At 42.2% G+C, this 18,716-nt stretch overlaps 1 protein-coding gene across 4 annotated transcripts in view; it reads right to left on the reverse strand.

Moving 5' to 3' along the window:
• Positions 1–18,716, reverse strand: part of DYNC1I2 (dynein cytoplasmic 1 intermediate chain 2) — a 67,040-nt gene that overhangs the window by 11,450 nt on the left and 36,874 nt on the right. For all 4 annotated transcript variants that reach the window (XM_075529302.1, XM_075529299.1, XM_075529301.1 and 1 more), the window contains 8 exons: positions 6,746–6,841; positions 6,391–6,553; positions 6,179–6,278; positions 5,566–5,691; positions 4,335–4,481; positions 3,844–3,957; positions 3,152–3,285; positions 1,874–2,018 (listed from right to left, as the gene is read on the reverse strand). In XM_075529302.1, the coding sequence (XP_075385417.1) occupies positions 1,874–2,018; positions 3,152–3,285; positions 3,844–3,957; positions 4,335–4,481; positions 5,566–5,691; positions 6,179–6,278; positions 6,391–6,553; positions 6,746–6,841 (1,025 nt within the window). The remainder of the gene's footprint in view (positions 1–1,873; positions 2,019–3,151; positions 3,286–3,843; positions 3,958–4,334; positions 4,482–5,565; positions 5,692–6,178; positions 6,279–6,390; positions 6,554–6,745; positions 6,842–18,716) is intronic.

Below are 18,716 nucleotides of genomic sequence, written 5' to 3' on the forward strand. Positions count from 1 at the left end.
AAACCCTGTGGCCATTAACATGGGCAGTGAGGGGGAGGGTGTTGATGTGTGTGGAGGAGGGGAGGCATGCATCATGGCTGAATGAGTAAATGAGTTTTCTTTAAGAGGCTCAGAGAAGGGAGGAAAGTTGAGCCCAGGTAGCCTGACATTCTTATTCAGAGGACAGTTCTGTGTTGAAATACAGCAGAATACAGGTACAAAACCACCAACCACAAATCAATGAGCCATGTAGTACCACAGTGGCCGGCATCAGTCAGTCTGCTCTCGTAGGGAGTCCTGCTCTTGTTCAGGCAGGCTGAAATGTGAGGCAGCCCCATACAACAGAGCCAAAGGAAGGCTGACAGCTGAAGCCCTGCAATACCAAAAAAAAACCAAAAAAAAAAAACCCCAAACCTACAAACAGACCTAATCATTCTTTTCAGCTATGAAAAAAAAAGCAGGCTAACCACCTACCAAAGATGCAGTGTCCTCTGTGTCTACATATACAGGACTAGTAAAGGACATCCAGAAATCTAGCAACTTACAGGCTGCCTGCAGCCTGCTGAAAAATAGCTGGCTTGTTCATCCTTCCACAGATCTGGGCTTTGTTTTCAATGTGTGAGCTGTAAGTCTGCATTTCCTTACTAGAGTGTGTGAGACTCTCCTCCCTCTGCCTCCTCTCCGGTTTTAGTTTCATTTTAGAAAACCACAAAATTCAAGAACAATCCCAGAAAGAAACCTAGTGATTTATTACATGCATTCCAGCTCTGTCTGACCCCACGGAAAGGAAAAGGAGGAAGTGAACAGTTGTTAAGTGCCTGTGACATGCTGGACACTGTCTTAAGCACTTTTAAAACATGGCTCCTTCACTAGTCTTAGGGTAAGTACTACTTTCTGTGCCTACTAACACCCAAACTGAAAACATTCCATTTTCAAAAGGCAGGTTTTGAACCCACTTTGATTACACTGGAAGGAAACACCTAGAAGCGAACAAGAGTGAAAAGTGCGTTCTGTGAAAGTGCATTCTTCCCAGATTTCTGAGGCCAACACTTAGTAAGTCTACACCAGTGTGGAGCATCTCCTACGAGGACTAGGAATTCTTAAAGAAATGAAAGAGCCATGCCTCTCATTCAGGGTAAGATGGAGGAAAACATGGGGAGAGGGAAAGTTTAAAACTGAAACAGTACCTGATAGACAATATGCAGTTTCACTAGCAACAATGCAACAAATAGTAAGCTCAAAGCACTTTAATTTAAACATGGGTGGAAGGAGACTGCTGGAGTGTCAGGAAGCACTTTATCATCTAAGTGGGCTTTTCACACAGCTGAAGCTTACTAAAGCCCAAAACAAACTACTGCATCCATCTAGTGTAGAAGATGAGGGTTAAAACGCACCTATGCCTTTACACGATGCTTTCCTAATGACTGCTGTTTCTGAGTTATAACCTTATTTGATAGGACCTTAAAGTACGTCAGCTTTCCTCTCCCTTTCCTCCACTTCTCCGTCAGTTCTTTGATCTACCGTAACTCCACATAGATGCCTCACAGTTCTAAGCGGTGTGACACGAGATGCTGCTGCTGTTATGTGCCAGGGAGCTGGTCCTGACTTACAACGACCCGACATTCAAAAGAACACAATACTGCCCAGTCTTGGGCCACTGGGGGTTATCTCCGCAAGTCAGGGCAAGGAGCTCTGTGTTCAAAACTCCCGAAGTGCTGGGAAGTCTGGTCCAGGTGGGGGTTTACACTTATCCTGTGTAACTTTTTATCTGGCTTGATCTACCAGCAAGTAACTCCAGGCTCCTTGAAAGCTTTTCATCTCTCCTACACAGTATTAGAGCACCACCTTGTGTCAGAAACTCGAGCAAATGAACAGACAGCTATAGTTTGGGTACCTTAGTTGTCCACAGTTTTACTGTCCAGTCAAATGATGAAGTGACAAAAAGATGTGAGAAGTCTACTGCTCCAACAGCTGCATGACAATGGATGCCCGTGATTGGTCCTTGATGCCCCTCAAACATTTCACTGATTCCAGCTTTGCTATTTTATAAAAGTGAAAATGTTAGTGAAATCTCTGTAAGTAGATAAGTTACAAATACAGGGGTTGAGTATCACACCTTGACATAATTCATCAAACTCCAATTCTTAAACATTTTTTTGGTTTGTTTTTCTACCCAGATTTGGCAACACAGGCCTACCTCAGAGAGATTGCAGGTTCAGTTCCAGACCATTGCAATAAAGTGACTATTGAAATAAAGCAATTCACATCATTTATTTTTGCTTTCCAGTACATGTAATAAAAGTTATGCTTATACAAAAGCCATGCCTATATTATGTACTACGTTAGGTACAAATGGCATTATGAAGAAGGTGAAATGTGATCCTTATGAAAGTGTGACACGGGCATAAAATGCGTCTAAGCTGTGGGAAAAATGACACCAACAGACTTGCTTAAGGCAGAGTTTTCACGAACCTTCAATTTGTGAAAGACTCAGTGTGTGCCAAGTGCAATACAGGGGAGCACACAGAAAGGCGGTGGAAGAATACAAAGTGATGCTGCTACATGTGAAAGAGACAGCTTGGGCTACCTTTACATCAAAAGCCTTGACGTGGTGGTGATCTGTATTGAGTGGAAATCTGGACAGCCAATTTTATGTAAGGAAGCAATTGATAAGGCACAGCTAGACAATCTGAAAACAGATTGAACAGCATGAGAAATACTGGTCAATTTAAAATATGTATGTGACATTACTGTACAACTAACAGGAGGGTGGAAGTAATGCCCCAAGTCCAAATGCATCAAACCGGGAAAGCAGCTGATCATCTTCTTATTTACACCTTTATGGATGGTATATTTGAATTTGCCAAATAGTTTTTTCTACCACTAGCTTGTGCACATGCACTCGTACACATAAAAAAACAACCAAAAAACCCCAAACCACAGTCTACACCACAGTCTAAAAAACCTTAGACATACCATGAGTCCAAAATGATCTGTGGTTAAACAAACAAACAAACAGTAAGTTTTAATTCTCTAGGCCTGAACATAAATAATTTGTCACATATAATAAGTGGTTGTAGGGCAGATTTCCATTTAAACAGGGGGCAATTTGTTTCAATGAGATTATTCAAGGGAGAATATTCAATAATTGCAAATTCTAGTTTAGGTTTACCTGCCGTGGCGGCATGCTGTGTACACGGAGCCTTCTTCACTCCCAACCACAAAGTTGTTGACGTCTCCCACAGGGAAGGACATAGATGTCACAGCTACTGCCTTTGACTGCTTATGCACCAGCTCCATGCTATCCTGTACAGAGGGACAAAATGACTCTGTTTTGTAAACTTGCCAACTCTACATTTTTATAAAAATACTCTTGAGAATGACTGGGGCAGGGAATGTATGGATGTGCTTTATACAATTGATGTATGTATATGTATGGATGGTGATAAGAGTTGTATGAGTCCCTAATAAAATGTAAAAAAAGAAAAGAGGAGAAAAAAATGATTAGGGCAAAGACTGTACAGATGTGCTTTATACAATTGATGTATGTATATGTATGAACTGTGATAAGAATTGTATGAGCCCCTAATAAATTGTTAAAATAAAAAAAATACTATCTAGTTTTAGTTCATTTGTAAATAATGCTTTTACTATCCTCCTTACATTAATCTACTTTGATGATTAAATGAAGTTTGAAAATAGAAGGTATATACAATGAACATATCATGTTTAGGTTTATAAACAGTTATAATACTACTACTATATAAAATAGTTTATTAAGAACAAGCTTTGAGTTGGGATATGTAAACACTGACATAATAGCAGTATTTGCTTCACAGTATCAGTTTCTGAAGCTGATCCTACCTGTGGATGGGAGAGCATGTCCAGACTCCATGAACAAATTTTTCCATCAGTAGAGATGCTAATCAGATTGTGAGCGTTTTGCGTTCCAACTACATTTACACAATATACAGGGTGCTGGAGAGACAGAAAGGAAAGGTTTCAGTTATTTTACTTTCTCATGCCGTGCTGTCATAGGTATATCTCATAAGGAACAGTCTCCAATAACTTGGTGGTATTGTTCATGTGAAGTTTCCTGTGGTCCTTTGGGGTAGCCAAAAAATTCAGCCTCAGAAAAGATTCAGCCTTACAGCCTGTCAGTTTCTAATAAAGCAGAATTCCAAAGCAAGAAAAACAAAACAATACAAAACATCACCCCTTCGTTCTGGGTTGCTAAACAAGGAAGATTTCACACATCAAAGGCAGTGCATTCTGAGACGCCTCTGGTGGCCACCGCTACACACATAATGGGGAAGGCGCACAGACGTCTAAAGGACACAATCCGATTCACTTACCGTGTGTGCAGCAGCTGACAGTGGAGTCCTTTGCACGGGAGTTCGTTTATTGCTGCGGTTATCCCAAAGCACAATTTGGCCTGAGTAAGTACCACCAACAACAAGGTTGGGGTGAAATTTTGCAAATGTAGCAGACATCACAGCCGACTGCAAAGGAAGGAAGGTTTTTACACTTGCTGTTCAAATGGAAGAAGCTGACAAGTTATACAAATGCTTCCTCCATTATTTAAGGTGTTAATGGTTATAACAACAACACAATAAATTCATTAACAATTTATTTTGCTTCAGGATTATAAAAATATATCGTTAAGAGTTTTTTGGCTAAAAAGTGAGTGTAATGATTTTTTAAGATAAGCATGTTTAAGAAATTTTTCTTAAGAAAACTTTTGCTTCAAAGAAAGCAAAAATTATTCTATTTGATTATAGTATTTTTAAAAAATCATTTTACTGGGGACTCGTACAACTCTTATCACAATCCTTCCATCCACTGATCCATTGTGTCAAGCACATTTGTACATTTGTTGCCATCATCATTCTCAAAACATTTGCTTTCTGCTTGAGCCATTGGTTGATTATAGTACTAAATAAAGAATTTACCTATTTGATTATAGTAATAAAAGAAAACACAAAAAGAACTGCATGAGCCGTTGACAGCAATGTATGAGCTGGTTTTGATCCAGTTAAGTGTTGTTGTCCCCCCTAGAATTATGACATTATTAACAGATCTTAACTTTACAACTAGACAAGGTTTGCAAATTCTAAGTTTGCAGTAAATCCACTTTAAAAATCTGCATCTGTTCTCTTTTTTAAACATATGTTTCTACTTAAAACTATCTAATTCCAACTCCTCAGGCCATGTATAAGTAATTCAGTGGGCCAACCGTCTAATTGTGTATTCAGCTAGGAAGTTCCTGAGAAACTCCCTGTAGAAAAGACATTTTATAAAAGATTCCTTTTATACAATCAATCACAATAACAAGGGAAAAATCACAACAGCAAGGGACTTTAGGTGTGATTAAACATTATAAGAGATGTCAGAAAAGCTACAAAAGGCAGATCATGTTGAACTGAGAAGTCTTCAGTTTTTTGCTAACATCTGTTTGCAAATATGGAGTGGTTTTAGTAAATGCCAATCCAATGAAATCATTATGTTGACAAGAAAAGAAAAGGGCATTTGTCTAAACTCATCAATGAATTCTCAAACTTGGGGAGACTGTTAAAGCCGTCCTACCTGGCAGTGGAACACATACTCGGGGGTAGTTTTCTTGTATTTCATGTTCCATACCAGGGCTACACCATCAGGCTCGTGGGGAGCATCTTCATTGTTATTATAGGAAGCAACAAGTAACTCTGGATACTGGGCACAAGAAACAAGCAGAGAAGAAAGCGTACACATTTGTAAGAGCTATTTTGTGTTCTTTGTTGTACAAACGTTTCCATCAAATTACTCTGAAAATACAAGTATTGGAGACTTTACCCACAAGGGTATCTCACGTTATGCTCATTGGGAACCTAGGGTAGTTTTATATTAACACAGTTAATCCTTTAAAATGTTTCAGTATTAAAAGATTTTATTAAATTTGGTTCTAAGAATTTGGTGAGCAATTGAAATCAGTAACAGAGCTGTGGCTTAAATGAAATGCTGAGTATTAAGTATAAGTTTCTTCCACAATATATCAAACAAAACAAATGGTAACAAATGGACTATGGTAACATTAGAGACATTACGTTGTTATTTTTAATTATATATATTGATTTTACTACCAACAGTTCCCATGATGGAAACCGCTGGTTAATTATAAATAGCAAATGAGTTAATAACATCTAATTTTTTAAGCATTTACCTGAGATGACCAATCCAAACAACTAACAACACGATGCTTTGACCAACGCTCGTCAAAAAATTGTCGATTTAACGACAGCTTAGCACCTGCTTGAATCTCTCTACAGAAAAGACCAAATCCAAAATTAAGGGTTATACATAACTTATATGACTCTTAAATCTTCAAAGTAATTTAATACTGCTGAAACTATAAAGTTAACAATGAAATATTACCCTTCTTTGTCTTCCAAATCTCTCCCACTGTAGTCAAAGAAGATGTTAATCTGCTCGGAAAGAGCTCTTTCTACAATTCTTGTAGAATGGTCAAAGAAACTTAGAAATTCCTCAGAGTGCAAAATTTGTTGCTTTTCTTCTTCAGTGAGCTCATGAGGGGGAGCTGGAAAACAAGGACCTGGCTGAAGTCTAATTTACATTCGCTCAACTCATGTCAACTCACAATCGAGACCACCGATCCTTTTTCGACTAGGGTTACCGCTTTGACTTAGAGCAGCTATTTTTAATCATACATAATGCAGTCAAGCTCAACAAGAGTCCACAGACTTCTTAAAGTTCAGTCTTTTTCAAGTACCTTTACTATCACTGTCTTCATCTGTCTTTAAAGTTTTCTCCTCCTCAGGTTCGGTAGGTGGTTTAGGTGCCACGACGTCATCTTCTTCTTCTTCATCTGAAATCATCAGAAGAAGGCAAACATTATTTCTATGAAAAGAGCCAATAATTGTTCAGGTACTTCAAAATGTACCACACCTTACAACATTAAGTGCGAAAGTAAATCATTCATCAGACAGAGAAGCATAAATAATACAAATTGGTACTAGCCACTTTTAAAGACAGAGTTAAGCCGAAGCACTTGGTTAAATTTTTATACATACCTATGCATATGTATACCTTCATCAACAGGCATGCCAAATTCTGTAGTTACATAAACCGAAATAAGATATGTAAGCAATTGGGAGGAATTCCTCACAGAAACCCCTGAAAGCTCGCAAGCACTTATCATTCAGGACAGAACGACATTGCAACTCCAGCACGGTTTTATGTCGCATGCTGACACATTAATGCTGTAGAATGAAGAAATCAAATGTCTAAAATAGCCTACAGAGCTGGCTGCTTCCTTGTGATCTCAAACCATCAGTGTCTAATGGGTCTTCATAGAGCATAAAGATGGCTTACATTAACTCTCCGGTTGCTATTTGAACGGCAGATTTTAAAGATAATAGCTAGGAAACCACATTTTCTATTCTGTCATTTTAAATGCAAGTCTCATTATCTACCTCTATATGATGTGGCAATAAGCACTTAACATGTTTTCTTAATTTGAATCAAAATTTATATGGATATAATATGCAATGTTTACACTTTTTTTCCATCACTAAATATTTCCTTCTTTACCTGCCCACGAAGGAACTTCAAATGCAATCTTGTAAAATGTTATAAGACATACCCCCACCATGCCTACCTTTCTCCTTCTCTTCATCCTGAAATGGAATTTTTTTAAGAAAAAAAATGTTTATTTTTATTGTCTAAACAGTTGTGCCATTTGTCAATAAGGGAATGGCAGCAGGCGTCGGCAGCAGAGTGCCTATCTCAAGTAATGAGCGCCTATTCACTAAGGGGACTTGTTAGTTAAGACTTACAGTCATTTCCCTGACCCATGTTCCAAATGACCTGAAACACATCCCCAGATGACGTTCACAAAAGAATGGTCAAGGATGGGAACCAGCTGCCAAGTCATGGTCCCAGCAGCCAGGCCAGCTGACTAGATAGCAACAACCAGATGGCACTGCTGGGATTGTGTCTTTCTGTACAAGGTGGCAATGGGATGGCATAACATTCTTCCGCCTGACTGCTTCCAATCCTGTCTCTCCCCAATGTGGAGCTCCGGCAATTACCCGCACTCCAGGGGGCCCACAGACAAGCCTCTACCCTGCAAACAAAATGCAGCTTGTAGGCCACACCAGCTGCCAAACCACACACATAGTGTAGATTTAGAAAGCCAGGAAAATCTTCTGACTCTATAGAATAAGCAGTAAAAATGCAACTGTACCTGTAGGGAAGAAAGCTTTAAATGACACTGTATAATGCACACAATGATACAACCTCAACTTAATCAAAATGATAATGACGTATGCCAATCCTACATTACTTGAAATTGAGCGATTTTTACGTTCTGACAAGTTTACAGAACTAGGATAAATGGCACGAATGATTTCAATATATGCTCATACTTTTGAACCAAATGGTGAAGGTTAAAATTTTTCCTTTCAAGGGCCTCAATCAGCCACAAAGGAAAACAGTAATCACTGTCTTTTCAGCCAGCCCAACTACATTTGTCAGCCCTTTCTCCGTCAATGCCGCCAGAGCAATCAACCTGCCAAACATTCAGAATGGAAAAACAATCTGAAAATACAGGGTATAATGCACCTGCCAGGGAAAATGGCCATTTCAAGAAAAGCTAGTGATCTCAGTGACCCTGCTGAGGAGGCGGCGGTGCAGAGGGGAAAGAACACGCACAAGAATTCTTCGTGATCGCCACTCTCCTGCACACTGACACTTCCTTACAAAGCATGCCAATTACAGCTTTTGTGCTACTTAAAAAAATGAAAGCTTTTTTGGGCAAATAATCACAGAGAGAAACAGAAAGACAGTACTCCCTTTTAGATGAGTTCTCATATACAATGGATTATTAGTCTGAAAACAGTCTAACTGGAGGCGATTCTATGCCGCACTACTCAAACATCAGGAGATTCTGCCACAAAGTCACCTCTGGGTGTGATGTAATAAAATCATTTAATTACACTTAACTTAAAAGTTGACTTTTTAAATAAATGGATATTTATGCCCACTGAACATTCACTTTGGGAATATAAGCCGTTTTCCATTTATGCTAATACTATTAAGTTAGTCTAATATATTTTATTTACTAGGAAGGTTCACTGTATGCAAATCCTAAAATCAAAGATTAGGGTTTTGAATCACCCACATAAGGTCATTGTTAAGCATTGTGGATTATAAATTATAGCCTCCTTCTCCACATATTCTTCTTCCTCAACTTTGCTGCATTATCCGGCTTCTAAGTACCATTTCCAATGACAGGTGTCAAATTCCTGTCATAATGCGTATGGTCAGTACTTTAGTGCTAAGTGACCTCACAATCTACATATTTAACAGAAGAGATCTTGTTTAGACTCCTTTTTCCTAGTAAAATTTAAAATGCAGATGAAGCATACTAGATGCATTCATATATCTGTCTTACTACATGGCATTTTCCATGCCTATCTGATCATATAAAATATTTTAGTTGTAGTTGATATATCAACTACTTAAATATATGTTCTCAGGATTTTATTTTAGAATAAATATACAAACCTCCATTTCTATGGACAGAAAAACTGATTCTACAACTATAATAGGTATTTCAACCCAAGTTTCATAAAAATTATGAATCTAAATAAATTTTAGGGATCATAAAATGATTTGCAATTCTTGAATTATCTATATATACACCAAATATTTGGCAAAAATATAACACATCAAAGATATCAGATAAGAGCATGTTCTTCAGAAACAATACAACTAATATGATAGGTATTACAGTATGATTAACATGACCAAAAATATAGTATTCAATTGTAAGGATTTTCTAAGCTAGTCCATACTACATGATAAACTATAACATATTTATAACTGGAAAAGAGTGCAACAGAGCAGGAAGACTGAAAATGGGACTGCCATGTCACATCAATTTATGGATGAATATTCATTACAATATGCTAAGTGGTTAACTCCATGCTTTCATTGACAGGGAAGCTAAGGTTATAAACTGAGCAGTAAAGAGTGCAGAAAAGTGGGATTCGGGGAAGATGGCCGACAGGGACACCCGCATACTCTGAGAGCTCCTCCAAACAAAGCGGGATTGGCGACCAGGTAGCTGAATAGTAAGAGTCTGGTGAGTGAAATATCCCCCTGGGACAGCACCCCAGTCCTACCCCACGTATTTGTCCGGAGCAGGGGTCTAGGTCAATGAGGACCGGACTAGTGGGACATCTCTGGCCACTAAGCTGACGTGAGCTCACTGGCGACCGGCTTAGGCTCCATCCCCAAACGGACGCCAGCCCAGAGCCACTTGCCTGCCCTGCCTACTCCAGCGGCCCACTCCCCACTCCCCATACGCGGATCTCCACTGGGAGAGAAGCTTTCCTCTCCCGCAGTTCCCCTCTCCCCGCAGGGCAGCGATCTGCCCTCGGGCCCACGTCCCTCCCTCCATTCATCCAAGCTCAGGGGAGCGGACCCGCGGGTTGTCTGGCGACCCCCACGGGGGACCATCCACCCGCACCGCTGCCGCGGACCTCTCCACCTGCCCTCCGTGCGCTGGCCTCCCACCCCCGCCCGCCCCCGCCAGCCCCTGGCAGCCTAGCGCCAGCTCCACTCCTGGCCGGGACCCTGCGCTGAGCACTTCCCGCCAACAGGAGCCATAGCCCAACCCGCGCCTGTCCCGGACCCTGAGCTTCCGCGGAGCGCCGCGCCCCGCGCTGCTGAGTCTGCCCACCAAGGGCCCCCCCCTGCGCAAGGCACAAGAGTAGGTGCCCTCCCCAGGGTGCTGCGGGGACCCCGGCGGCCGCGACTCTGAGCCTGAGCAGAGGAAGGGCGCCATTGCCCCCTGCGGTTTCGCGCCAAGCCTCCTTTGCCGGCGCCATTACCCCCTGCGGTTTCGCGCCAAAAGGGCGGAGAGCGAACACCATTGTTCCCTGCAGTGTCCAGCCCGGGCAGATCAAACACTCCACCTGCAGTCTAGGCTTTGCAGTCCCTGAGGAGCCCTCAGTGAGCTCCAGCCAGCTCTCACCACCTGGGGCCCTGTTGGGTCCCCAGTGCCAGCCCTAAGCCTGCCGCAGCCCGCCCCAGCCACCCCAGGAGACGGCACAGTGGCCTGAGCCTCCACACAATAAGGTTACTCCTGTCTCCCAGAAGCATGGGGCCTATTAAAGGATCAAGGAAAAATCAACAGACCACATCACTCCCAACAAAAAAATCAGAAAAACGAGGCACTTTAACAGACCTAACGTCACTCATAGAAGAAACAGATATAGATCAGCCACAAAAGGAAATCTTCAGAACTCTGCTTGCAGTAATACAGGAGCTAAGAGAAGAAAACCAAAATAAGGATGCAACGATAGAAGGGATGAAATGCACAATAGAGGGGATGAAGTCCACAATAGAGGGGATGAATACTATCCACCAAAAGGAACTGCAGAAACTAACAGAGGAGGTAGCAGAGGCCACACAAAAGGTCACAGAAGCTATATCTAGGCTTGAGGAGGCTGAGAACCGTATCAGTGAACTCGAGGACGCTCAAAACAAACGAAGCAAGCGAGAAAAACAATCAGATAGGAAAATTAAAGAAACAGAAGACAGCCTGAGATCAATGACAGATGCTATGAAGAGGAAAAATATTCGAATAATTGGTCTACCGGAACACAACATAACACACAAATCGACCGCCAAGATAGCAAAGGAATTCCTGGAAGAAAATTTCCCCAACCTAACAAAGGAGAATCCGACTCTCATACAGGAAGCAGAGAGGACGCCGGCTAAGTTAAACACCAAGAAGAACACGCCAAGGCATATAATTGTAAAATTATCCAACTTAGAGGAAAAAGAGAAAATTCTACGAGCATCAAGAGAAAGGAAGACAGTCACATACAAAGGAGCGCAGGTAAGGGTATGCTCAGACTTATCAGCTGAAACCATGAAGAGGAGGAGAGAATGGAGCAGCATCTTCCAAATTCTGAAAGATAAAAATGCCTCCCCCAGAATCCTATACCCTGCCAAGTTATCCATTAAGATAGAGGGTAAGATAAGGGTCTTCCAGGACAAGGAAGAACTCAAAAAATATACTGCAAGTCACCCGACCCTGCAGAACATACTGGCTGACTCACTATGGCCAGAAGATCAAGCTCCAACTAGAACCTCCAGGAGACCACCATATATCCCATCTCCATCTAGAAGCCAACATGCCAGCAACACGTACCAGGACAACACGGTCTCAGATGGAAAAGAGGACAGGATAGAAACCCTCCACTCAAACGCAGTACACTGATATGAAGGAAGATAGGCAAAGACCCAAAACACAAAACAGAATATGGCAACCATGAAGCCAGAGATTGTAATAATCACTTTGAATACAAATGGGCTCAATTCATATGTTAAAAGAAAGAGGCTGGAGGATTGGATTAGAAAACATAACCCATCAATCTGCTGCCTGCAAGAGACACACCTTAAGCAAGCAGACAAGCATATGCTGAGAATAAAGGGCTGGCAGAAAGTTTACCAAGCAAATGGTAACTCCAAGAAGGCAGGAGTGGCTATCTTAATCTCCGACAAAATGGATCTCAAGATCCAAAACATAAAAAGAGACAAAGAGGGACATTACATAATGCTCAAAGGCTCAGTAAACCAGGAAGCAATAAGCATACTGAATATTTACGCACCTAATAATGGTGCGGCAAATTTCGTCAAACAAACTATTAAAAAAATGACAGAAGAAATCACGGAAACAACAATAATAGTGGGGGACTTCAACACTCCACTATCAGAGAAAGACAGGTCACAGGGAAAGAAGCTCAGCAAAGAGGCCAGAGAGCTAAACAATGTAATTAGGCAACAGGGCCTGATAGACATCTATAGAGCCTTTCATCCAAAAGCAAAAGGTTTCACATTCTTCTCCAATCCACACGGATCTTTCTCAAGAATAGATCACATGCTGGGGCACAAGGCCAGCCTGAGTAAATTCAAACACATAGATATTATCCAGACGTCTTTCTCAGACCACCATGCCATAAAGCTGGAGATTAATAGAAGGGCACCCAGAAAAGCAAGGGCCACCAATTGGAGAATAAACAACGATCTCCTGCGACATGAATGGGTTAAGGTCCAGATCAGAGAGGATATCAGGAAATTTCTAGAAACTAATGAGAACGAGCATACAACATATCAAAACTTATGGGACACTGCAAAGGCAGTTATCAGAGGTAGCTTGATATCACTGAATGCATACATGAAAAAAGAAGAAAGGCGTATGACAGATATGTTAACACAAAACCTCCAACAACTAGAACAGAGTCAACAGAACTACCCCTCCAATAGCAAGAGAAAAGAAATAATAAAAATCAGGGCGGAGTTAAACCAGTGGGAAGACAAAAGAACAATGCAAAGGATTAACGCAACTAGAAGCTGGTTTTATGAACGAATTAATAAAATTGACACTCCCCTGGCAAAGCTTACCAAAGATAGAAAGGAACAATCATCAATAGCCAGGATGAGGGATGAATCGGGGGCAATAACAACAGACCCCAATGAGATAAAAAGGATAATCACAAAGTACTATGAAGGTTTGTATTCTAATGAATTCAGAAACCTGGAAGACATGGATAAATATTTAGAAAAACAATCTATCCCTAGATTATCTGAGACAGAGATCAAGAACCTCAACAAACCCATAGCGAAGGAAGAAATAGAGAGTGTCATCAAAAACCTACCAAGGAAAAAGGCCCCAGGGCCAGATGGCTACACAGCAGAATTTTACCAAACATTCAGGGAAGAGCTGACACCGATCCTCCACAAAGTATTCCATAACATAGAAAAGAACGGCAAGCTCCCAAACTCATTTTACGAAGCCAGCATTACTTTGATACCCAAACAGGGAAAAGACCCCACAAGCGTAGAGAATTATAGACCAATATCTCTAATGAACATAGATGCAAAAATCCTTAACAAAATATTGGCCAATAGAATACAAAGGAACATCAAGCATATCATTCACCACGACCAAGTAGGATTCATCCCAGCGATGCAGGGATGGTTTAACATCCGAAAATCCATCAATATCATTCACCACATCGAGAAGAAAAAGGATAAAAACCATATGATAATATCCATAGATGCAGAAAAAGCATTTGACAACATCCAGCATCCATTCCTAATCAAAACACTCATGAAGATAGGATTGGAAGGTAAGTTCCTCAAGCTCATACAAGCTATCTATGAAAGACCAACAGCCAACATCATAGTCAATGGAGAAAAGACAAGAACAATACCACTGAAAAAGGGTACAAGACAAGGATGCCCCCTGTCCCCTCTTCTATTCAATATCGTTTTGGAGGTTCTGGCTAACAACATAAGACAGCGGAAGGACATCAAAGGGATCCAGTTGGGAGAAGAGGAGGTGAAACTATCGTTATTTGCAGATGACATGATCCTATACATTGAAGACCCCCAAAACTCCACAGTTGGAATACTTACAGCAATAGAGGAATACGGAAGAGTAGCAGGATACAAGATCAATAAACAGAAGTCGGTAGGGTTTCTATACACATCGGACAGGGCCATGGAAGAGGCGATTAAGAGGGAAGTACCCTTCACAGTAGCCAAGAACAAACTGAAATACCTAGGAATATACTTAACAAAAAATACTAAAGACCTATATAAGCATAATTATAAAACCCTATTACAGGAAACCAAAAGTGACCTTCACAAATGGATGAAGCTCCCCTGCTCATGGTTAGGTAGGCTGAACATAGTAAAGATGACAGTTCTTCCTAAAGCACTCTACAAGTTCAATGCTATACCAATCCAATTACCATCAACCTTCTTCAAAGAATTGGAAAAACTGACCACCAACTTCATATGGAGAGGGAAGAAACCCAGAATTAGCAGAGAACTCCTCAAGAAGAAGGACACAATTGGAGGACTCGCCCTACCTGATTTTAATGCCTACTACACAGCTACAGTGGTCAAAACAGCATGGTACTGGCACAATGATAGACACTCAGACCAGTGGAAAAGAATAGAAAGCCCAGGAGTAAAATCATCAGCATATAGACAACTGATCTTCGACAAGGGCCCCAAAAACGTCAAGTGGGAAGCAGATGCCCTCTTTAATAAGTGGTGCTGGAAACAATGGATATCCACATGTAGAAAGTTGAAACAAGACGTCTACCTCACCCCATGCACAAGAATACACTCAAGGTGGATCACAGATCTAGAAGTCAAACCCCAAACCATCAGGACCATTAAGGAAGGAATTGGGACTAATCTCAGAGCACTGGCCCAGGGAGCACATAGGCTCACTGCAACAGGGAAGGGGACACACACAGGTGATCTGGAAATCGACAAATGGGATCTAATAAGAATAAAACACCTGTGCACCTCGAAAGACTTTGCCAAGAGGGTGACAAGGCAACCCACAGACTGGGAGAAGATTTTTAGTAATGACACGTCAGACAAAGGGCTCATTACTAAAATCTACAACACCATCATGACCTGCAAAAAGAGGAAAACAGTTAACCCCCTAAGGAAGTGGGCAAAAGAAATGAGAAGAACTTTCACTAGAGAGGAGATCAATATGGCCAATAAATATATGAGAAAGTGCTCGAAGTCCCTTGCCATAAGAGAAATGCAAATCAAAACAACCATGAGATACCACCTAACACCCCTGAGGCTAGCCCAGATCAGTAAATCAGAGAGCAACAAGTGTTGGAGGGGCTGTGGTGAAATAGGAACCCTCCTCCACTGCTGGTGGTCGTGCAGATTTGTACAGACACTGTGGAAAGCAATCTGGCGATACCTAAAGAAAATGGAAATCGATCTACCTTACGACCCAGCCATCCCTCTACTGGGCATATACCCGGTTGAAGCAGCAAATAAAACACGACCAGTCATATGCGCTCCAATGTTTATTGCGGCACAATTCACAATAGCAAAGACTTGGAAACAGCCTAAGTTTCCATCGATAGACGAGTGGATTAGCAAACTTTGGCACATACACACAATGGAGTATTATGCAGCATTGAAAAGCACCGATGAGCACATGAAACACGTTATTTCATGGGAAGAGCTGGAAGGAATTATGCTAAGCGAGGTAAGCCAGTCCCAAAGGGACAGGTACAACATGAGTCCCCTGAGGTAAGTACAATCAGCATGACAGAAATGGGGCATTAATCAACCCAAGGGGAGGGTATTGTTTATATCTCCACAGGGAAAGTGGGACCAGACTTCAACCCAGTGTCGCAAGGTGTGAATGCATTATCCCGGCGTGGAGGACAGAACCGGTGGAGAGGTCTGGGAGGCAGGCCCCAGCACCATAAATTAAGTGGATTCCTGCCCCTCCCCCGAAAAGAACTTGTTCCAAAGGACGACATTGACCCTGCAGCTATGGGAGATGGTCATATTTGACCAGAGCACACGGGAGCAGATGAAGGGGCAGGAGGAGAGAGTGGAGCACAGCCTGGCCCACCAGGCCGTGATGATGATGTTCCTGAGTAGAGCAGCCAGTCCACAGAGAGAACAACATGGCTGGCCCTACTATGAGACATGATGCCCCTCAGTGACTAAGGGCGATACAGGGGACAGCACCGGAGACACAGTGTGGGAATTGCACCTGACCTGATCCCACCACACCGAGGCAAATCACTGGGGGAGTGCAGCGGAACAGCAAGGGAATGGAGTGGCAAGGTCCCCAGGGAATGCTGAAAGTGGACTTTGGGGCCAGGGCGTGGTGCCCCAACAGACTGGACTGGAAAACGCTCCTAAGGGCCAGCAAAGATCCCTGAACTAACTACAAGCTTTTCTCTTGTGAACTGTTTTGTTCTGTTCTTTTTCAGTGGTTTGTCTTGGTTGTTTTGTTGTCCGGTTATATACTGTTGCTTTGTGTTCCTCTGTCTAGTTTTCGTGCATGTTAGTGACTCCACAGGTCTGTCTGAATAGGACAGGCTGGATGAACTATCGGGAGGAAAAACAACGGGACCGACAGTTCCGGGGGGACTTGGGGTGGGGGGTAGGGGGGGTAAGGAAGTGGTGTTAACAAACCCAGGGACAAGGTAAAAACATGGGACCCCAAAGGGTAGAGAAGGGGGAGTGGCAGGCCTGGTGGGAAATGATCAAGGGTAAGGTTGATTAGAGAAGAGGTATACTCTAGCCCAGGTGGCAATGAAGCATGGTAGTAGGGCAGGAGGAAGGTCAAGGGAGATGGAGGAAAGAGCTAGGAGTCAAAGGGCATTCATGGAGGTCTAGACAAAGACATGTACATGCAAATATATATAGGAGGTTGGGGAAATAGATCTTTGTGTCTATATTTATAGATCAAGTATTAAGGTGGCGGAAGGACCTTGGGCCTCTACTCAAACACTCCCTCTATGCATGAATACCTTCTTTTATTAAATTGGAACTCTATGATGCTCACTCTCCCGACACAACAGCTGGAGCCTACATGGGTGAACAAGTAAATGTGGTGAAGAAAGCTGATGGTGCCCGGCTATCAAAAGAGATAGTGACTGGGGTCTTAAAGGCTTGAAGATAAACAAGCGGCCATCTAGCTCAGAAGCAACAAAGTCCACATGGAAGAACACAACAGCCTGTGTGATCGAGTGGTCCCAAAGGGATCAGTTACCAGGCATCAAAGAACAAAAAATCATATCATTGACTGCACACCTCCATGATAGGATCGCTGAAGACAAATGGGTGCATAAGCAAATGTGGTGAAGAAAGCTGATGGTGCCCGGCTATCAAAAGAGATAGTATCTGGGGTCTTAAAGGCTTGAAGGTGAACAAGCGGCCATCTCGCTCAGAAACAAATAAGCCCACATGGAAGAAGCACACCGGCCAGTGCGATCACGAGGTGCCCAAGGGACCAGATATAAGGCATCATGCAAAAAAAAAAAATATGTGTGTGTATGTTTGTGTATTTATGTGTATATGTATATATGTATGTGTATATATATATTATATTAAATGAAGGGGGAAGTGCAGAGTGGAGACCCAAGGCCCAAGTGTCAGCCAATGGAGATCCCCTCATAGAGGGGCTTAGGAGAGGAGATGGGTTAATTAGGGTGTGAGGTAGTATCGATGAAGAACACAGCTTTCCCCCAGATCCTGGATGCTTCCTCCCCCCAACTACCATGATCCGAATTCTACCTTGCAGGGCTGGATAGGACAGAGGCTGTACACTGGTACATAGGAGGGTTGGAGATACAGGGAATCCAGGGTGGATGATACCTCCAGGACCAAGGGAGTGAGGGACGATGCTGGGAGAGTGGAGGGTGAGTGGGTTGGAAAGGGGAAACTGATTACAAGGAGCCACATGTGACCTCTTCCCTGGGAGAGGGACAGCAGAGAAGGGGGGAAGGGAGACCCCGAATAGGGCAAGATATGACAAAATAACGAGGTATAAATTACCAAGGGCATATGTGGGAGGGGGGAAAAGGGAGGGAGGGGGGGAAAAAAAGGAGGACCTGATGCAAGGGGCTTAGGTGAAGAGCAAATGCCTTGAGAGTGATTGGGACAGGGAGTGTATGGGTGTGCTTTGTACAATTGATGTATGTATATGTATGGATTGTGGTAAGAGTTGTTGGAGTCCCTAATAAAATGTAAAAGAAAAAAAAAAAAAAAGAAAATGATTAGGGCAAAATATGTACAGATGTGCTTTATACAATTGATGTATGTCTATGTATGGATTGTGATAAGTGTTGTATGAGCCCCTAATAAAATGT

This window comes from Tenrec ecaudatus, chromosome 13, assembly GCF_050624435.1.
Source record: "Tenrec ecaudatus isolate mTenEca1 chromosome 13, mTenEca1.hap1, whole genome shotgun sequence".
Taxonomy (NCBI): Eukaryota; Metazoa; Chordata; class Mammalia; order Afrosoricida; family Tenrecidae; genus Tenrec; species Tenrec ecaudatus.